We start from the raw sequence: 18283 nt of genomic DNA, 5'->3' as shown, positions 1-18283 counted from the left end.
GCCTCCTTCACTGTTGCCTTACAATGACGCTATGTTTCTTTTTAATGATAAATTTTCTTTTACAAGGTTGTTGGTTTTTTTTCACCTTCCCAAATTAGAGGTTGGAGTCAAACCTAGGTCAGCCTAACAACAAGGGTCTTTGACTCCTTTGCAGTGGCTCCTTGTAGCTTTAAAAAAAAAATTTCTTAAGATTTTTTTAATTTTCTTACAGAGGGTATTGATGATTAAAGACACTGACACTAAATAAAATCATGTTTTAACATTTAGTTGAACTAAATCTTCATCCCATCTGTCAAAAAGCCTGCCACCGCTCTGCTTCACCTCCTACAACATCAACAGCCCACCAACTTTCCATGCACCTGTGGCTAACCTCAAGTTCTACAGCCCTGGGAAGATAACTACATCTACAAAAAGACATGAGATAAAACCACAAAAATTTTGAGTAAAAATGTATCATTTATTTAAATTTATTTGAAATCTTTTTGCAAGTTTACAGATTTTAATTTGTATTTTTTAATGTTTGCATTTTTTTACATTTAAAGATTTTTTGAAAAATAAAAAAATAAAAAAATAAAAAATTAAATTTAAAAATCTTTTTTTTTTTTGCAAATATTTTAATTTCTTTTATCTTTTTTTAATTTTTGCAAATTTCTCAAAAATAAAAAAAATAAGACATTAATTTTAATTTCATAAAAAGATTATACATTATTTTTCCATTTCATAGTCTTTATTGTGAAGATAAAGTAGATTTTGTGGCTCTAGAATGACTTTCATTCAGGAGAGCTGAAGGAAAAGGTAGTACTCAGTAATCTAGAAGCCTCCACCACTGTTGCCATATGATTAACTGCATGACCTGTGCTATATCAGTGCCCAATTTGAGCAATTTTTGTGTCCATGTCGTCGGACTATCATTCTATTTTTGCATTTGACAGATAAGAAACTTAACGCACTACTTGTGAGGCTGTCCCCCTGCTGGTCATAATAGGTATTGCTCATATGATGCATTTGATCCGGTCTCATTTATGAAACCTTGAGGCCAACGCTACATCTGTGTCCTGATTTTTTTGAGCAGAATCAAGCAACAAATGGTCGTTTCATGCTGCAGAGATAAAATCACATATTCATGTCAATGACGATGAATTCCACATGAATAAACACGACCAGAAAAGTAAAGCTGAGCACATTTTGTTCCAACACACACATCACCACCAGCCCGACCGTTTGCCTTCTGTTACACCGTTGGCACCAGAGGCAAATGTAGCAGCACACATGTCTGAACATCATCCAAGAACATTTTGAGGCGCATAATGTCGGTGTAAGCCGCGCTCACAGCGATGATAATCTGTCTATACTGAAACGTCAAACCGGTGGCACCCGGCCGAGCCTGTGACGTGTGCAGAACGAGAGGTCACCTTCTGATTCAGGCTGATTGCAATCACAGCCCTGCCTTTGTCACCTGAGTGTGCAAACAATCCACCTCTTTAAAGCTGCTGCCAAACACAGCGAGAGCTGCAGCGCGGCGGCTGTTTAACAGGGAAATGATGCTTCCAACATGAGGATTATAAGGTGGGAAAACAGACCGCAGCCGCACTTTTGTGCATCTCTTTTTCTCTATCACCAATTTTCTTCACATAAATCACATATTCCACTTAATAACCAGCTCTTTCTGTGCTTTCAAATGTTTTTTTTTAAAGCTCCAAATGATGATTTCCTGCTGAACACCTGGTTGTCGTCTTGTGTGACAGGTGATGAGAAGTGTGAGCAAGTTCACGTTGGGGAATAAAAGCGTGCTGATTTCACACACTATAACCGGTTTTACACCTTTATGTGGCTTCCTGCTCACAATAGCATAGAGAAGGTGTGTGTGTTTGTGTGTCAGTGTGAGCTCGCACGTGTGTATGACTAATGGGGCCCGTTTAAGCAACACCTGAGACTCCAGTCAGTGTGCCATGCAGGCTGAAAATAGAATGATTCACACTTAGTCTCAGCAAAACATCTCAACGAGTATTGTTTTCTTCTCTGAGAGAGTTAGCTTCAAGTTAGCTTCTGTAATAAATAATATTCTTAGTCAAACATGGGGTAATTATGGATGTGATGTGAGGTTAAAGCAATGAATCATGGGCCAATATTGACTCAGACAATTATCTGTTCTGTAAATCAATGTCACTGTTAATGAATAGAGAGCCCCTCCTTTGTTTTCACAGCCAGTTTGATTTGATTAGCCTGTGATAACTTGGGATTATTATACCATTTATAATCAAACATTGATCAAATATGTTCTGGCTTAAATGTGTTTGGTTGAGATTGTGACTGACCTTGATGTTTTACTACAAACACACTGTTAAAAATCAAGTTTAATCAACAATATTTGAACATTTTCTGAAGAACAAACAATGATGATGGCTAAAATGCTAATATCTATTAGCATTATAATTTAGTAAATATTGTGTTTGTTAAACAGGTCAAAGGATCTCAACCATCTCTGATATCAAAAATTTGAGCAACTTGTCCTGCAATCCGGACAACACCAGCACCTCAAAGCTGCTGCTTCCCAGACAGAAACTTTAAAATCCTCATTAAATTGATAATTCTTGTCAACTTGTTAATGCTTTGAGCTGATGGCTGGATAATGTAACATGTAGCATGTTGGTGTTAATGTTTAACTCTGGGATTAAATGGCTAACTAATGGGGTCAAAGTTCAAAAGGCACTTTCTCTTTCACATTTAAAAGCTCTAAAATTGATGTTCTGTACTTTAAACTAGCCAGGCTTTAAAAAGTAAGAGCATGGGAATCATTTGTTTAGTGGTTTGCACCTCATTTGTAAATGCTATCCTCCAAAAATGCCAACAAATGTAACATTGAGAGAAAAAACATGTAAAAACAAAAAGATGAGGAAACATGAAAATTATAAAGTTGTTGTTGGGCATGCCGTCTTCTCACTAATGTTAGCTTTTGACCTACTGTTCCAATTTTTACATTGCCAGAAAGTCTTTTGAAGAAAAAAAAAAATTTTAAGTAGACAAATTATCTCATTATTTAAAACATAAATGAGAAAAAAAACAATGATGAAAAAAATGGATGAGATCAAAAAACAAACAAACATTAAAAAAAATAAAAAATAAAAAATAAATAAACTCATCTCGATAAAAAATATTTTTTTTATTGTATGGCCTTTTAAGGCTTCCGTAGAAAATATGTTAACACAACTATGCATGGGCAAAAACTGAGAGAAAAAAAAAAAATTAATCAGCAAAATTTAAAAAATATTTTAAAAAATTGTTCTTTTTATAACAATACTAGGATTAAAAACTCTTCTTTAATCAGCTTATACCAAAAACAATACAATATAATTTTATGCACAAAAACAAAAAACTTTAATTAAATTTTCAAAAAAAAAATAAAAAAAAACTGAAGCAGGGACTCATGAATATTATACATAAGGAAAAACTTAAATTCACTCATTATCTGAAAAAAAAAATTGAAAAAAGGACAAAAAAGTTATATGTATTTTTGGATTTTTGGGGCTTCCATACAAAAATCACACACTATCATTCCAGTGCAGTTAAAAAGGAAAAAAATGTTTCAAATGCAAAAAGAAAAAAAAACATTATTTTTTTTTATTATTATTTAAGTTATTTAGTTACAGAATATGTTATAACAGGTAATTATAAAAAATAAGGCGTTAGTAATACTTAATTTCACAAAAAAAATTTAGCAATTAACAATCTTGATCCTCACTCATCTTTGATTCAACCAACTTCACAGATATGAAGCTTTGAACAACAAAAAAAAAACAGATTACAAATGTGCTTTTAGTCGTTAGTGTTTGTTAATACGTGAAGTGATGAAGCCAGTGAAAAAAAGGTATTCTACAAACCACACACACACACGCGCACACTGGGCACGTTATTAGCCCCCCCTCCTTCCCTCGCGCGCTCTCTCTCTCGCCGCTCGTGCTCTGCCTCTCGTGCTCTCCGTCCTCCAACTGAAGAGGCGTAGCTCGCTGCTTTCTGCTCATTGTGCGACTCCGGCGAGAGAAATTTCCGCTTCCTGCACCGATAAACAACAACCGAGCAGCAGACACAACGAGCCGCCTCGAAGTTTAGGCGCAGGGGGACCGGAGAGGAGGCGAACACCGGGGATTTACCGGGTACAGAACCCCGTCTGGGACTGCAATATGTTTTCACTATCTGGCGGCGAATAGCACCAAACGGACCAACTTTACGTTTGCATTGTGCGCGGGAGCGTTTTACGCATTTGCACCACACGGAGCCTGTGAAAAAGACACAGGAAGGAGGAGGAGGAGGCTCCAAAAAAAGGACAACCACACAAGGAGAAGCCAGGCTACTACGGGTATTCCTCCCCGACAGCTCCGCCTGAAAGCTCCGTCCCAGCCTCCAGGATGTCGGAGCGAGGAGGGCTCCCGCGGACTGGGGGCGTCCCCTCGCCGCACATGCAGCCCTCCAAGCCGGTCAGCATCACCTCCAACCGGCCGGTCCACATGAACCTGTACGCTACCTGGGAGGTGGACCGCTCCTCGCCCAGCTGTGTGCCGAGGTACGTGGAAGGGGGGCCGGCGGGAAGAGGGTGGCATGACTGGGAACATTTGTGGGTGGTTGTGGATGTGTTTCCAGGGGGGATTTTCAAACACCCATGGGACGCCAGTTTGGAAAGATTATCACCTCATATGACTGGGTAACATGCGGGCTTGTCACTTTAAACGCAATAATTAGGATAATTCGGCCTTTTGGTGCTTTATTTACCCATTCTGACCCCCTTTAACCCCTGAAAGAGTTCCTCAAACCCCTTTCCAAACACCACAACCTCCCAAATAGTCTTCACCCAGTAGCATTTTGCAGCCCTCATGTCACAGATAGCTCCAACGAGCAAGCCCCCTGGTTATCTGTCAGACTAATAAAGTCTGTTTGTGTTGTGACAGCTGCTGCCTTTCCCCTGCAGACAGCCTCACCTGATCAATGCAGGCACAGATTGAGAAATCAGACTGCTGTAGACACACGCTTTGTGTCCATGTATGACACATCTGTGACACTATAGGCTGCGCTTTAAAGGCTTGGAGAGGAAGAGGAGCGCAGGGTATGTGTTTATGGTAGAAATGGTTCATTTTTGTGTCAGGTATTTGACATTCAATGGCACAGCTGGATGCATCGAAGGCTATTTATTGTGTTTTTGTAGACAGTGCTGAAAGACATGTTTTCCTCTGTTGTTTATCTGACGTTTTGTTTGGTCCTACTGACCAAAAAATGACATCTTCAATGATCATTGCATGTTACAAAGCAATACTGTTTCTTAATGTAGACAGTGCAGCTAGGAATCCACCCTGCACCAAACATAATGTTTTGGTATGTACAATATGGCAGAACACAGAAATGAGTCAAATGCGGCAGAAAAGTCATTTTAATTCCCTTAAATGAAGAGCTTATCCCCCAAGTCAACAAATAATGTTCGTTAACGTTGACAATGTAGCTATAACTGCAAATTATTACACATGAGAAATACTTTTATGATGATTCTGTGAGCAGAAATGAGTCCTAAGATCACAGTTTGCATCAAAGTAGTGCATCCAAATGAAAATTCAACTGAAAGTGAGGAAACCAAGTCCGAAAGAAATTATAACGCCAGCATCATTGCATTTATGATATGATTGTGTACTAACATCACATGAATTATTATAAATTCTTAAAAGAATAATGCTGTCTTCACAGAAATTACCCTGGGAGTGCTTGATTTTTTTCTTCATTTCTTGCGGTGGTTGTGACGTTATTTTTCCGGACTCTCTGTCCGCTATTTGGGGTGTGCTTGCCTCCGTGTGTGGGCTCAACTGTTTGTGTGACTGTGAATGCATCAAGGCAGAATTTTGATAACTGTTACAGAGAGCAGAGGAGAGCTGTGAATGTGCAACCATGTAAAGACAGAAATGACAACCCGTAATGTAAAAAAGATAAATAACATAAGGCTGTTAGGTCTGTTAAATAATAGATACAACAACTCTCGGAGGGTTTCGCTGATTATACCAAACAACAAGGGTGAATGCCCTTCAAGGGAAATTCAGGAGTCACAGCAGCAATAAAGAAAACAAAAATAAGAAAGTGTAAAAAGCTCCATAAGAAAATAGATGCTAACAGCTTGTCCATCGTTGTCCAGTTCAGCCAGCCTCCACCTCCACAGGGTCCAGGACTGAGCTTCTTCAGCAGTCTGTTCAGTCTCTGTCTCCTGGATCCTGTCTGCTCACAGCAGGTGAAGCTCATCCAATGTGGTGTTAGCATGATGCTACTCTGCTTTCTGTTATTCCCTTTGTTGCTGGGTTAGCGCAGCTAGCTCGTCCATCGTATTGGAGATAGATCTTACGTTCCCAACAACGATGGATGGAAGGACAGGTCCATGTCGTCACTTCTTAGCTCACACCTGAGAACCAGCATGTCGTCCTCACCTCCTTCTCCTCACCTTGTGGGAAACATCTGGCCTTGCACCAGTTAGCATTGACATGCTACAGGCTGCTAACAGCTGATTTCACATGTAAACAATGCAGCCATGGTTACATGTAGGATCTCCAGACAAACACAGGAGCAAAAATAGTAAAAATATCACCAAAGACACAAAAATGTTGTTGTCAATGACCAACAAATGAGCCATACAAAGTAATTCTCATGGAAAAACGACAAACAAATGAAACCCACAAAGAAAGTACTATTTTTTTTCTTTAGCTAGATTTAGGTGATCTTGTTGCCCTGTATTTTTAGTCATTTTTTTGAAGATATAGAATGATTTGGCATCTTTGGAGTCACTGTCCATGTTATTCCTTAAACTTGGACCTTTCACTTTAATGGGAGCCAATTGTCTTGATCATGTTTGGTCCACTGAAGAAAAGCCATATTAAATATGATGATTACAGCCTGTGAAGCGGTGAATAAGGTTTTTAAATGCCAGTCCAAAGTCAGTCAGACACCTTATCCACCTGAGCCAAGCGCCAGCAAAGACATCCAAGTCGTCTTTCTTTGTGCGCCTCAGATACTCTCCCTCCAGGACTGTGGAGAGACGGCATGCATGTCACACGGCTTCCAGCAGCAGCAGCTCGCTCTTTGTTTGAAGAGACATGTTGGATATGATGTTCAGCTGAAGTCTGTCCCCTCCGTATTTATGATGCCTCAGTAATAACTGTGGTCATGAGCTGGCTTCGAGGTCAAAGGTTAACTGCTGTGACTGGAGTGCTGCTCATGTGATTCACAGCCCTGTGCTGAGCGTGCTCGCTCGGTCGGAGGCTCACACTTTTACAGCCAATCAAAAAACAACTGGAGCAACTTGAAGTCTCTATTTTTCTCGTTACGCCGACGACACCGTGTTGTTCTTTTGGGCTCGTAAACCTAGCTTCCTCTTTAACACACGCGCTCTCTGAAGTGTTCGGGTTTTCTAGTAAGATCCCCGAGCATCAGCTCGCGCAGACGGGCTCAGATGTTTAGGTTACTGAAAGCAATTAGCGGGAATAAAGCGTGCTGCTTAAAGCATCATGCAAAGCTCCACATGCTGACATCTTAATGCTGCTTTCTAAAATGCTTTGGGGCTTTGCTGGGCTAGAAGCAAAGCCTCAAGGGTATTTTTTGCTCCTTGGCATTTTGTGTGAGTGTGTGCGCTTGTGAATAAATGATACAGACCTGGATCTATATTTTGTAGCGCCTCACATGAATAAATCATCCATTGTTAACCTACATTTAAATATTATCCCTCCTGACCTTTCCTTGGAGATACGGATTAGCACCTCCTTTGTACTCCCCGGCTAATAGCCACAGCTGTTTCTTCACTGCTCTGCTATGAAATGTGATTGTTGATGTTTTATTTTCGGGCCTTTTTCCTCAGCAGCCGTCACGGTCCGTCAAACGTCTTCGATTCCACCGCAGTTGCAGCAACGGAGGGTGAGGAGGAAAAATAGAAGGAGGAGGAAGGAGGGGAACAAGAGGATGAGAGGAGAAGCAGTGGTGGCTCTGTCATCTACATTCAAATAGGATTTCTCACAGACACAGGCTCCTGACAGCTAATCTTCCTCAGCTGGAGGAACCTCCGTCTACGACAGGAGAAATTCACTGGGCTGAATGTGGCGCGTTCGCTCCGTGTTGCTCAATAGCTGTTGCCTCAGAACTTCCCGTCCTCGAGTCGAGGTGTTGTCGCTCTAACCTCTTCCTGCTGAGCCGAAATAACACGTTGTGTGCTGTTTGCATGCAGCAGTGTGGATTGAATCAGCCCAGCAAGACACAAACATGCACTCAGCTGCCCTCCAAAAATCCAGTTTTGATTGCATACTTGGAAAAATACTTCTCATAGAAGCCAAACGTTTTTTTTTTTTTTGAGGCGTTCTGGTCATTTCAGTGGGGAGCAACAGGAAATATCAAGAGTTGTAAATCAAACTCTCAGAGGACACTCTGGGAGTTGATCTAATAATAAATCTTGTGTCGTAAACACAACTTTAAAAGCGTTTTTTTCGATAATGGCATCCACAGGGACTCCAAAACCCACTGACCCTCAAAAATAGTCATGATCTTCCTCTTTTTGTGACAAAATGGAAAAGTTAACAGTGGGGTGTTTTCTGGAATATGTATGAGATTCCCAACAGTTGTGGACAATCTAGTCGTGTTTGTGATGCTGATCTGTGTCCAGTTCGTCTTTGCTCGATGCTCTCATGTCCACCAAAATATATGGGCCTTGTTGTGAGGACCCGGATTGCAGGACAACTCAGGTTAACCAGATTGTTAAAGCTACTGACTTCACTGTTTGTATGTTGAATGATGCGTCAAACAGCCACTTATCAGTAGTGCATCTTAACAGTTCGACAATAAATAACAGAAGGGGAAATCAGAAACAGTGTCTACCACACATAAAATGAAGCTCTCACTAGCTAGTTAGCATTAGCAGTGCAACGTAAGGAAAATTTACTATTTGCCGCCACATAAACAAACATATCAAACCAAACGTTGATGCCCACCTAAACACTCTTTTAACATAACTTGTAAGTAACTGAAGTACTTACTTCGTCAACAACGCATCACTGATAACTTATAAGATGCTTTTAAACAATCGTGGAAATCTCTGTTCGCGCTATACAACTTTTAGGACCCCAAGCTGCCCACATAAATGCCTGAACGAAAATACGGGAAATCCTAAGATAAGTGACTTCCTGTCTCCCCATTACTGACTGATATTGCAAAGACGGATCAGGTCAAATTTGGCCTTAACTCTGACAAGTTTCTCTAATGATGCAGTTTTTCTGCCACTGGCTATGCCCAAATGTTTAAGGATACTTCAAAAAGTGGGCGCTTTTGTTATGGAAAAAAAACACCAGAAGTGTCTTTAAATATTTCTCTGTTGTCATAATGACACAGAGCGTGCCAAGCTAGCTGGCGTTGAGAATGTACAGAGTCTGTTAAGCCAAAGTGAGAATTGTAAACGGTAGTTTTGGGGCTTTTTATGCCTGTAAAGCAGAAAAACTGAGAAAGTCGGGTTCAACATACAGGAAAGAAGCCACCTGTTGAGGACCAAGATACATGGGGCGCATGACTTAACCACTTAAGTGTTGCCTTGGCGTTTGACAAAAACTCAATGGTAGCTCTGTCAATAAGCAGCCCACAAGTGTTTGGGACTTGGGTTCAACAAAATAACATCTTTTACTAACACTGACAAGTTCTTACAAAAATTACAACATTATAAAATATATTGACTGCAATACCTATCATAACTTAGCAACTAACCTATGATGAATTGTATCGCTGAGCAGGTGCGTTTGAAAAGTTAACATTAGCGGTCCTTCACAAGTGAAACTAGCATGTCTCTTTCCACTCAAAAATGAAAAATCAAGCAAGGGAAATTGCCATTTTAATCCTGCGTGGACTGGAAAGTATTCATTCATTTATTTGACCACCAAGTTCAGAAACCAAACCAATGTGTTTGCTCTGCAACGAGAGAGTTGCAAAGCTGATAAAAGACTATAATGTCTGAAGTAGAGATAGACTGATATGGATTTTTTGGGGCCGGTACCAATACTGATTATCAGTAGACAATAACAGATAACTGATATTAGAAGCCAATATTCATTTGCAGTCAAAGTAATAAAGTAATAATAATAAACTTTATTATATAGCACTTTTAAAAACATTTAAAAGTGAAAATATTGGCGTAAAAAATGTTGAACAATACAAACCCCAACACTTAAATGCATTCAAACGCCTTCAGGCATATGTTTATTGAACAGCTCCCGTGCTTAGCACCATGTTTTATTTAGTTAAATGAAAACTTGAAAAAAAAAAAGTTTTCTACAGTAAATAAAGTTTTCCAAAATTTCTATTTAATTTGCAATAAAACTGGAAAGAATTGAGTTTTTGCTGCCTTTTACAGGCATGTAATGCAGGAGAATTAATTTTCTGTTTGGTTTTAGATGACTGATTTTAAATGACCATCTAGGGCTTCCGTAGTGTGAACAGGGAGCATCAGAGCCAAAACAACACAGTTTTGAATGGGTTTCATATCAGCCATCGGATTGAAAAAAAGGCCGATGCCGATATGCTTCAAAATGCCAAATATCAGCCTAATCAGCCTGGCCGATAATTTGTCTATCCCTAGTCTGAAGACACCACACTGAAGAACATGTCGCGTTTCGGACAAACTTCCCTGAGGGGATCTTACGAAGGAGCGGCTAAAATTCAGAGTTCGACTGCGTCTTACAAAATGTGCTGCTAAGCTCATGTCCTCAGTCCGAAAATCTAGTTAGAACGAATTTTTAATTGAACTAAATGGTTTTATAGCCTCTGTTCTAGGACCAAAAGCTCAGATTCTGTATAAACGTACGGTTTTAAAACTACTGACAAAAGTGTGGAAGAGGCACCGAGTCTGCTTGTTTATGATGTGAAGGCATGTGGGATTCTTGGTGTAGCATGACAAACTTATACTGCCATCTATTGGCCTGGCATGCACACTGCAATTGCTTTTGCACTGTCGTGAGATTCCCCTAAAAACCCCAGGGGGGGGATTTTTATGTTTTTAATGGGCGGCCCTTTCTTGTGAAGCACTTGGAAGTAAACTTTGGTATGTAGACGTACTTTCCGTTGTCAGTCTGTGAGGATGAGCAACAGGAGTTGCACAAACATTGGTTTTGAAAGGCACAGAAGCACAGTCACCACAAATCAGCTCCACCCATCCTGATATCCATCACCACAGCTTGAGGTCACATCAGAGTCCGGCTCTCCTGACCTCCTACTCCACTCTTTACTAGAGTGGAAGAAATCTCTTCCCAGGCCAAAGCATCTCTCTCTGCCGCTCTCTGTTGTGGGTGATTCCTCTCTCAGCTGTCTCTTCGAGGCTTCTGCAGTATCATCAACACACACACGCATACACGGGTGCCGGGTGCTATCCCCTCTGCTTGGTTCACTGCTCCTTCTTCTTCACCTCGAGGGTGAAACTGTAATTTTCTGCTGCTGAATAATCCGGCTGATGAGAACAGCAGCTTCTCCAGCTCCAACCTCGCTCGTACGGAGGCCTTTGGTGAATACAGATCAGCTGCTCTCAGGTGTATTTAAAGGCAGGTGGAATGTGGATAGAGCCTGCCAGTGTTCACACGGCGGATGGCTTGGATTCCAGCATCCAGAGTTTAGCTGAGGCCTCATTTAGCGGCGACTCAGCTTCAGGTATTCCAGGAATGGGCCCTGTCGCAGAGCTCCGCGTTGTGCATTATTAAAGAAGGTCTCCTTAAAGAGCTGAGTGGAAAGCCCCATGACTCAGATCCACAGATGCGGTCTCTTAGTGATCTTAGTAATCACACATGTACAAAGAAAGAAGCTAGGAGCAGGAGGCCATTAGCATAGCTTAGCTAGCGGATTTGAAGTAGGTAGTAACAAGTTGCTTTAGTGTAGCTCTTTAATTTAATTTAATTTAACAGGGTTGCAATGTTGTTGGAGTTTTTTAGTCTTTATTTTGTCCCTCTGGTGCTCCCATAGTAGCTTTACATAATTTACAGCTACAAAAATAATTCTCACACTGGTGTCATAGAAAACCCATATTTTAGCCTCTGTCTCAAACATTTCGGTTAAGCTACTGTCTCTTTAAGGCTTCCCCTTCCCTTTAATTGGCCAGTTGGGGGAGGGGGACGCTCTATGGGCAGACCTTGGTGTTTAAGGCCCGTTACGTGATGACCTCATCATTTCAATAAGTCTCACAAAGATCTTTAGTCTCTTGACAGACAGATTTAGGGATTTCTACAACATCTGAATTTGTAGCAATTTGAAAATCTACACACATTGAACATCACAGATTGTTTCTTTATAGCCATGATTAAAATACGGGGGTGCAAAATACCCCCTCTTTAAGTGTTGGAAAACTAATCCCTCTTAAAAAACCCGATAGTTAAAGAAAACATCATCTCGCATAAAATTCTGATCCTAGCTTTATGTCATAATTAGCTAGCTGGCTTATAACTAGACTCTGGCTAGCTAGCTAATTGTTACATGAGGCTAGGCTAGCAAAAGTCTCCCCAACCCTTCTCTCTGATTGGTCAGTCCTTTAGAGACCAGTTGAGGGGAGGAGCTATGGGCAGACCTTGGTGTTTGAGGCCCGCTCCTTTAATGTGCCATTAATCAGTGAGAAGAGCCTTATGCAATGACCTCATCATTTCAGCAACTTTAAAACTGACTATTTTGATCAATTTACAGATTAAGGGATTACTACAACATCTGAAATTGTTGCAATTTGAAAATCTGCACACATTTAGAATAAACATCTCAGATTACTTGGTTAAAGGGTGTGCAAAATACCCCCTCTTTAAGTTTTTGAGAACTAATTTCTCTTAAAAAATCCGATTGTTAAAGGAAGCATCATCTTACAAATGTTTTGGAGCCCTAAGAGGTTTACAGTTTTAACGAAATTCTGGCTAGCTAACTAATTACATCATAGGGCTAGGCTAGCAAAAATCTTTGTCTGACTGACTCCCTGCTCCCCAAACCCCCTTCTTTCTGATTGGTCAGCCTTCTTGAGGCCTGTTAAAGAGGAGCATTGGGTGGACCTTGGTGTTTTAAGCCCGCTTCTTCAACATGTCACTGACTAGTTGGAAGATCCTTGTGAGGACCTCATCTTTTTTTGCTCGTTATGATCTCCTCATTTTTAATTATTACCCCCTCTTTAAGAGAGAGAAAGGTACTCCCATTCCAAAAACTTTGTAGTCTGTTGACGTACGCGAGGCTAAAAGTCGCTGACTGTGGCTTTAAACATGATAACAGGAGCTTACATCAAAAAACAAGAAGTTAACTGTTTAATCATTTTGTTTTCTGACATTTAAGTGAGCATCACATACTCAGAGCTTAAAATAAGACCACAGCAGGTTGTTACAGTCGGAATAAACACTCGTCTCTTGTCCTGGTAATGAATACTGTTGGTATAAAAAGCTTGGTGCGGCGTGTCCTGAATTATACATTCTGCATTTGTTCAGCCTGTTTGCTGTAATTGCTCTGTGATATAATAGTGGGATGGCACACACTCCTCCTCCGCTGTCAGAGTTTTATGCCCCCTGCCCCTTAAATCCCCCAAAGCTGAACACACACGGGGTCATGATGTTCATTAAGAGGCTCGCCTGGACGCTGCTCGCTCTTCCACACAGCTGAGCGTCAGGGGGGTCTGAAGTTTCCAGCTCAGGGGGGGGCGGAGGTGGACGAGCTGCAGACCTCCTGCGACTTTATTTTCCATGAGTGTTTACATCTGATAACAGCCATCCAACTTGAAACCTGAGGGTGACATACAGCGCTCTCATTGCTGCTAATGGTCTGTTTATCCAAAGTCCTTTTGAAGATAGAAGCGTCTGCTTTATGAGAGAAACTCACTCAGGGCTGCAGTTGAAACCATTAACCAGGGACACTGCTGCAGTGGAGGGAGTATTTCCTTGATTTTCTCCATGACTTGAAGGCTGGCAGGCAGTAAAAAGCAGCTGTAAAACCTCTCACCCTGCTCAAAAAAGCTGCTCACCCACTCAGGATTTGGCTGCGCTGTAGTGCCCAAGAAGTGGCATCAATACTCCTTTGACACCGTTAGAAAAATTTACGTGGAAGTGATTCAAGATGACAAGGAGAAGGTTGTGTTTTTTTTTAAATGGAATATAATATTTCATTAAAAAAGTGGTAATTTTCAAAGTTTTACCATTTTGTGGTTGTAATACTGTATTCTTGCCAGATGGGGGCTGTAGCGCGTCTTAAAGCTGTTTGCTAACCGCGAAAAAGAAGAATGTTGACTGCATTAGATCGCTATAGAAGGAAAAACATTGGCGACAGTTGCTGGGAACTAAATTGGAATAGCAGGAAAGTGTCATCAACCACGGCACGCTGCTGCTTCACAGGAAGTCGCCAATCCCAACTTGTGACATCACAAGTTGTAATCATGAATTTTACTCTAGTAACTGGTTATTTTGTGGATTTTGTGGTAAAGAAAATCACTCCCAAGCTACTTCAAAGAAAACTGACAAGATAATTGCCTTAAATATCTGAAAATATGAGCCTTAGCTTGAGTATTGGCAGATTATCAGTTAGCATTTGATGCTAACATCTTTACGGAGTTTAGGATTACGACATTCACTTTTTCAGGCTCACAAAGTTATTTAAGCCACATCACAGGAGTGAAATCCGCTTTACAGTGTCCTACGGTAACTCAAGGAAGACTTTTATTTGTTTGTTTTGATGCTATAAAAGATTGGCTATGCTATGTTTGATAAGCTTGAACACTAGGACTAAAAAAAAACAAGTAGTGAATATATAATAAACTGCCACTAAGCAAGCATTAGCTAAAAGGTGAAAATCAAATCGAAGATCTTCTATGCAATATTGTGTTAGCATAAATGCTTACATTTAGGAGAAACAGCTCAAGGCTGTAAAAAAAAAGCTATCTAGCCAGCTAGCCAGAGTCTAGTTAAAAGCTAGCTAGCTTATAATAACATAAGGCTAGGATCAGAAATTTTGGTGAGATGATGTTTGCTTTAACTATCAGGTGTTTGGAGAGAAACTATTTTTCCATGTTTCTGGATTTGATGCTAAGCTAGCTCTTAGCTTTAGCCACAAGAATGGATTTTATGGCACAGAAAATCACTTCTAACCTACTGTAAGGAAATCTGATAAGGTAAATGTTTGAACTGTCCGATAAATGCAACTCAGTTTGAGTATTGGTAGATAATGAGTTAGCATTTGATGCTAATGCCTTTACAGAGTTTTAGATAACGGCTTTAGTTTGTTATTAAGCTAAAGGCTCACTTTTTCTGACATATTACAGCAATAACATTTGCTTTACAGCATCCTATGGTAACTCTCGAGGGACATACGGATTGAAAGGCTAGCAAAAACAAACAGGGGAGAGTCTGTTAGCCTAGCCTAGGGATTCAGTAAAACAATAATGGCAATAACTTTGTATGGTTTTTGTTTTTCTACCAGATTATTTAATTAATCAGCAGAATAGTAGATTAATTATTTGATTTTTAATCTTTTGTTCAGGTAGCACTTTAGCAACTATGTAGCAAGAAGGAAAAAAAAGTTATTTATGAGTTAAAGTGAGAAACTGTAGAGAATATCGGCGGTGAAGCGGCGACAGATTCAGTGGATTGAGGCTTCAATGCAGCGGTTGTTCTGTGGTCTAAGGAGGCCTTTGTTGCCGCATCATAAGGTGTGTGTGTGTGTGTGTATGTGTGTGTTCTTCAGAGTCACATCCCTTACCTCTCTTGGCAGTGATCTCCCTGCTGTGGAATCATAGACTCCCATCTGGCTGCTAATACACACACACACACACACACACACACACACACACACATAAGCAGTGTTCCATCTTCAAAGTGTAGCGACACACACACACACACACACTCTCATGGACAATGTTCCTGACATATGCTTTGCTGTCTTTGAAAGTGTTATAAACAAGGACACTCAGGCATCCAGTTACATAAAGGGACGTGGTGTAGGGAGCTCATAAATCACGCTGACACCAGGTACGCTGTTCCACTCAGACGCACTCACTCAGGATGATGTCATGACTAAGCGTTTTGTACACAACCTCACCTTAAACCTGCTGGATTTTCAGCAGGGGAACGATTTAGTGTCAGGTCCGTTTTCCCTCCAGCGCACGCCTCAGGTTGTTTATATTTTGCTCGTCTCTAACCTATCTGTGGGCTTGCAAATAGCAGCGTCACACTTTCAGCGTTTGGAGATAGCGCACATGCAAAGAAGCACGCCCACAGACTCGCAGTAAAAACATAAACCACATTTGTATGTAAACAAGCCGACATATCCGACCATATGTATCTGTCTCTGCTGCCGCTGGATGAGGTGAATCTGTAATCCTCTCAGGCTCATGTTACATGTGTCCCTCGTGTTCCAACACTTCCCACAGATTGACCTCAACACTACCCTGTTTGAGGATTAATCACAATCATTAATTAGCATTCAATCCATGGAAGTTGTTTCAGATGTATGTTTTTCTGGAAAACTATAACTCCTTGTTTTTCTGACTAATTTATTCAGTGTTAAAAATTTCTGTGCTGTATAACTGATGCTGAATAATGCAGTGTGGGAAAAAGTGTTAGAAACCTGTCAATATAAAATTATAGCTGCTAGCTATGATACATGAGGCTAAGTTGTTTTCAGTAAACATGCTAAACATTTCAGTTTTCAGACTTTTATTTTGCAAGGACAGGATAGCAGGCAAAGCACTGAAAAAAAAAAAAAAGACGACTTAAACACAATTAAAAAATACAACTATTGGATCAATGGTAATTATATTCTGGAGCTAGAAGAGATTAGCTTTGCTATGTTAGCCTAGCATAAAGACCAAAAGTCGAATGAAGTTGGAAGTGGTTGTTAAAAACAACTATAACAGGATGGAGAATGGATTTCTGTGCAGACTATTTTATACTATTTCAAGTTCTAATGCTAAGCTAGCTGTTAGCTTAGCTTAGCTTTCATAGCTCCAAAGAAAGTGAAATACTAAATAAGTTTCCATTACAGTTTTTTTTAGTTTTTCTGTTTGTTTGGAGCTATGAAAAGATTGCCTATTATGTGTTAGCTTAGCTTTAAAACTAGATCTTAACAATAAGCTAGTGGATATAAAAAGAATGTAACCAAGCTAGCATTAGGTAAAAGGCGCATAAGAAATAGAAGTTTTGCTATGCAATGTTATGTTAGCATAAATGCTAAAAGTTAGGGGGAAACACCTCAAGTCTGTAAAAAATAGCCATAGTAGTTTTCCTCTGTTTCTAGATGTGATGCTAAGCTACCTCTTAGCTTTGGCCACAAGAATTACAGATATCTATTACATCATTGTTTTCTCTTTTTTTTTAAAAGCAGCAAAGCATATTTCATAAAAAGCTTTCAAAACATTTATTTTTTCTTGAGTTTTTTTTTTTTTCATTTTTGTAAGCAGAAATGACTAGCTAAGCTATGCTAGCGTAAACACAATAAGTTCAAACAAACAGCTCCTGGTTTTGAAAAGACTGTGATGTCGTAGGAGATTGATTTTTTGGTCAAGTTAGCATTTTCTCCATATTTACCTTGTTGTTTTAGATTTGTTGCTAAGCTAACTGTTAGCTTTAGCTACAAAAGAATGGCAGATATCTGACACATCACAGTTTTTCTTTTCTTTTGTACATTTTAAAATCAAAAAAGATTAGCTATGCAGTGTTAGCTTAGCATTAAGTGAAGAAGTTAGGAGAAACAGCTTATGGGTCTAAAATTAACTATAATAGGCTAGAGCACATTTTTGCACAGGCTAGCAGTTTCTCTCTTTTTCTAGATTTGATGCTAAGCTAGCTGTTAGCATCCCCTCCATGGAAAATTTGTCATTCCTTTGACTACTTCTGTCCTCTTAAAGGCTTATTTTTCATGTTTTGATGTTAAACTCTTTACCTCGGGGTTTATTCTGCGGTTTTCCACCATGAATTGTTTCTCCTCTCGCGTGGGCGGGGCTTAGAGGAGATCCATCTGTATTCAGACAGAGGTTTCTAGATCTGCAGTTGTGCAAAGCGACACGGTATTTTCTCCCCACCTCCAGCTAAACTGGATTAGGCGGCTGCTCTGCTCATTAATCTGTAATCGCTTTAACGAAGGGTCAATTATAATTTATGTGTGCTTACACTGAGTGTGTTAAGACAAAAATAGGATTCGTGCTTTGTTGGATTTCACCATGAAATTCTCAGATTTCATTGTAAGCTCTTTCACATTTAACTCAAACACTTAACGCAAGAAAAATCCTCCTTTACTTTCTTTCATCACACAC

At 40.0% G+C, this 18283-nt stretch overlaps 1 protein-coding gene across 1 annotated transcript in view; it reads left to right on the top strand.

Annotated features, from left to right (window-relative positions):
• Positions 1-3966: 3966 nt before the first annotated feature.
• Positions 3967-18283, top strand: part of pacs1 (phosphofurin acidic cluster sorting protein 1) — an 89794-nt gene continuing 75477 nt past the window's right edge. Inside the window, exon 1 of the mRNA XM_074699266.1 lies at positions 3967-4558. Within this exon, the coding sequence (XP_074555367.1) occupies positions 4404-4558 (155 nt within the window). The 5' untranslated portion in view covers positions 3967-4403. The remainder of the gene's footprint in view (positions 4559-18283) is intronic.

Source organism: Halichoeres trimaculatus, unplaced genomic scaffold (genome assembly GCF_033239565.1).
Source record: "Halichoeres trimaculatus isolate MK-OKI-2021-1 unplaced genomic scaffold, fHalTri1.1 fHalTri1_scaffold_22, whole genome shotgun sequence".
Lineage (NCBI taxonomy): Eukaryota > Metazoa > Chordata > Actinopteri > Labriformes > Labridae > Halichoeres > Halichoeres trimaculatus.
This window is presented reverse-complemented; position numbering and strand designations above follow the sequence as displayed.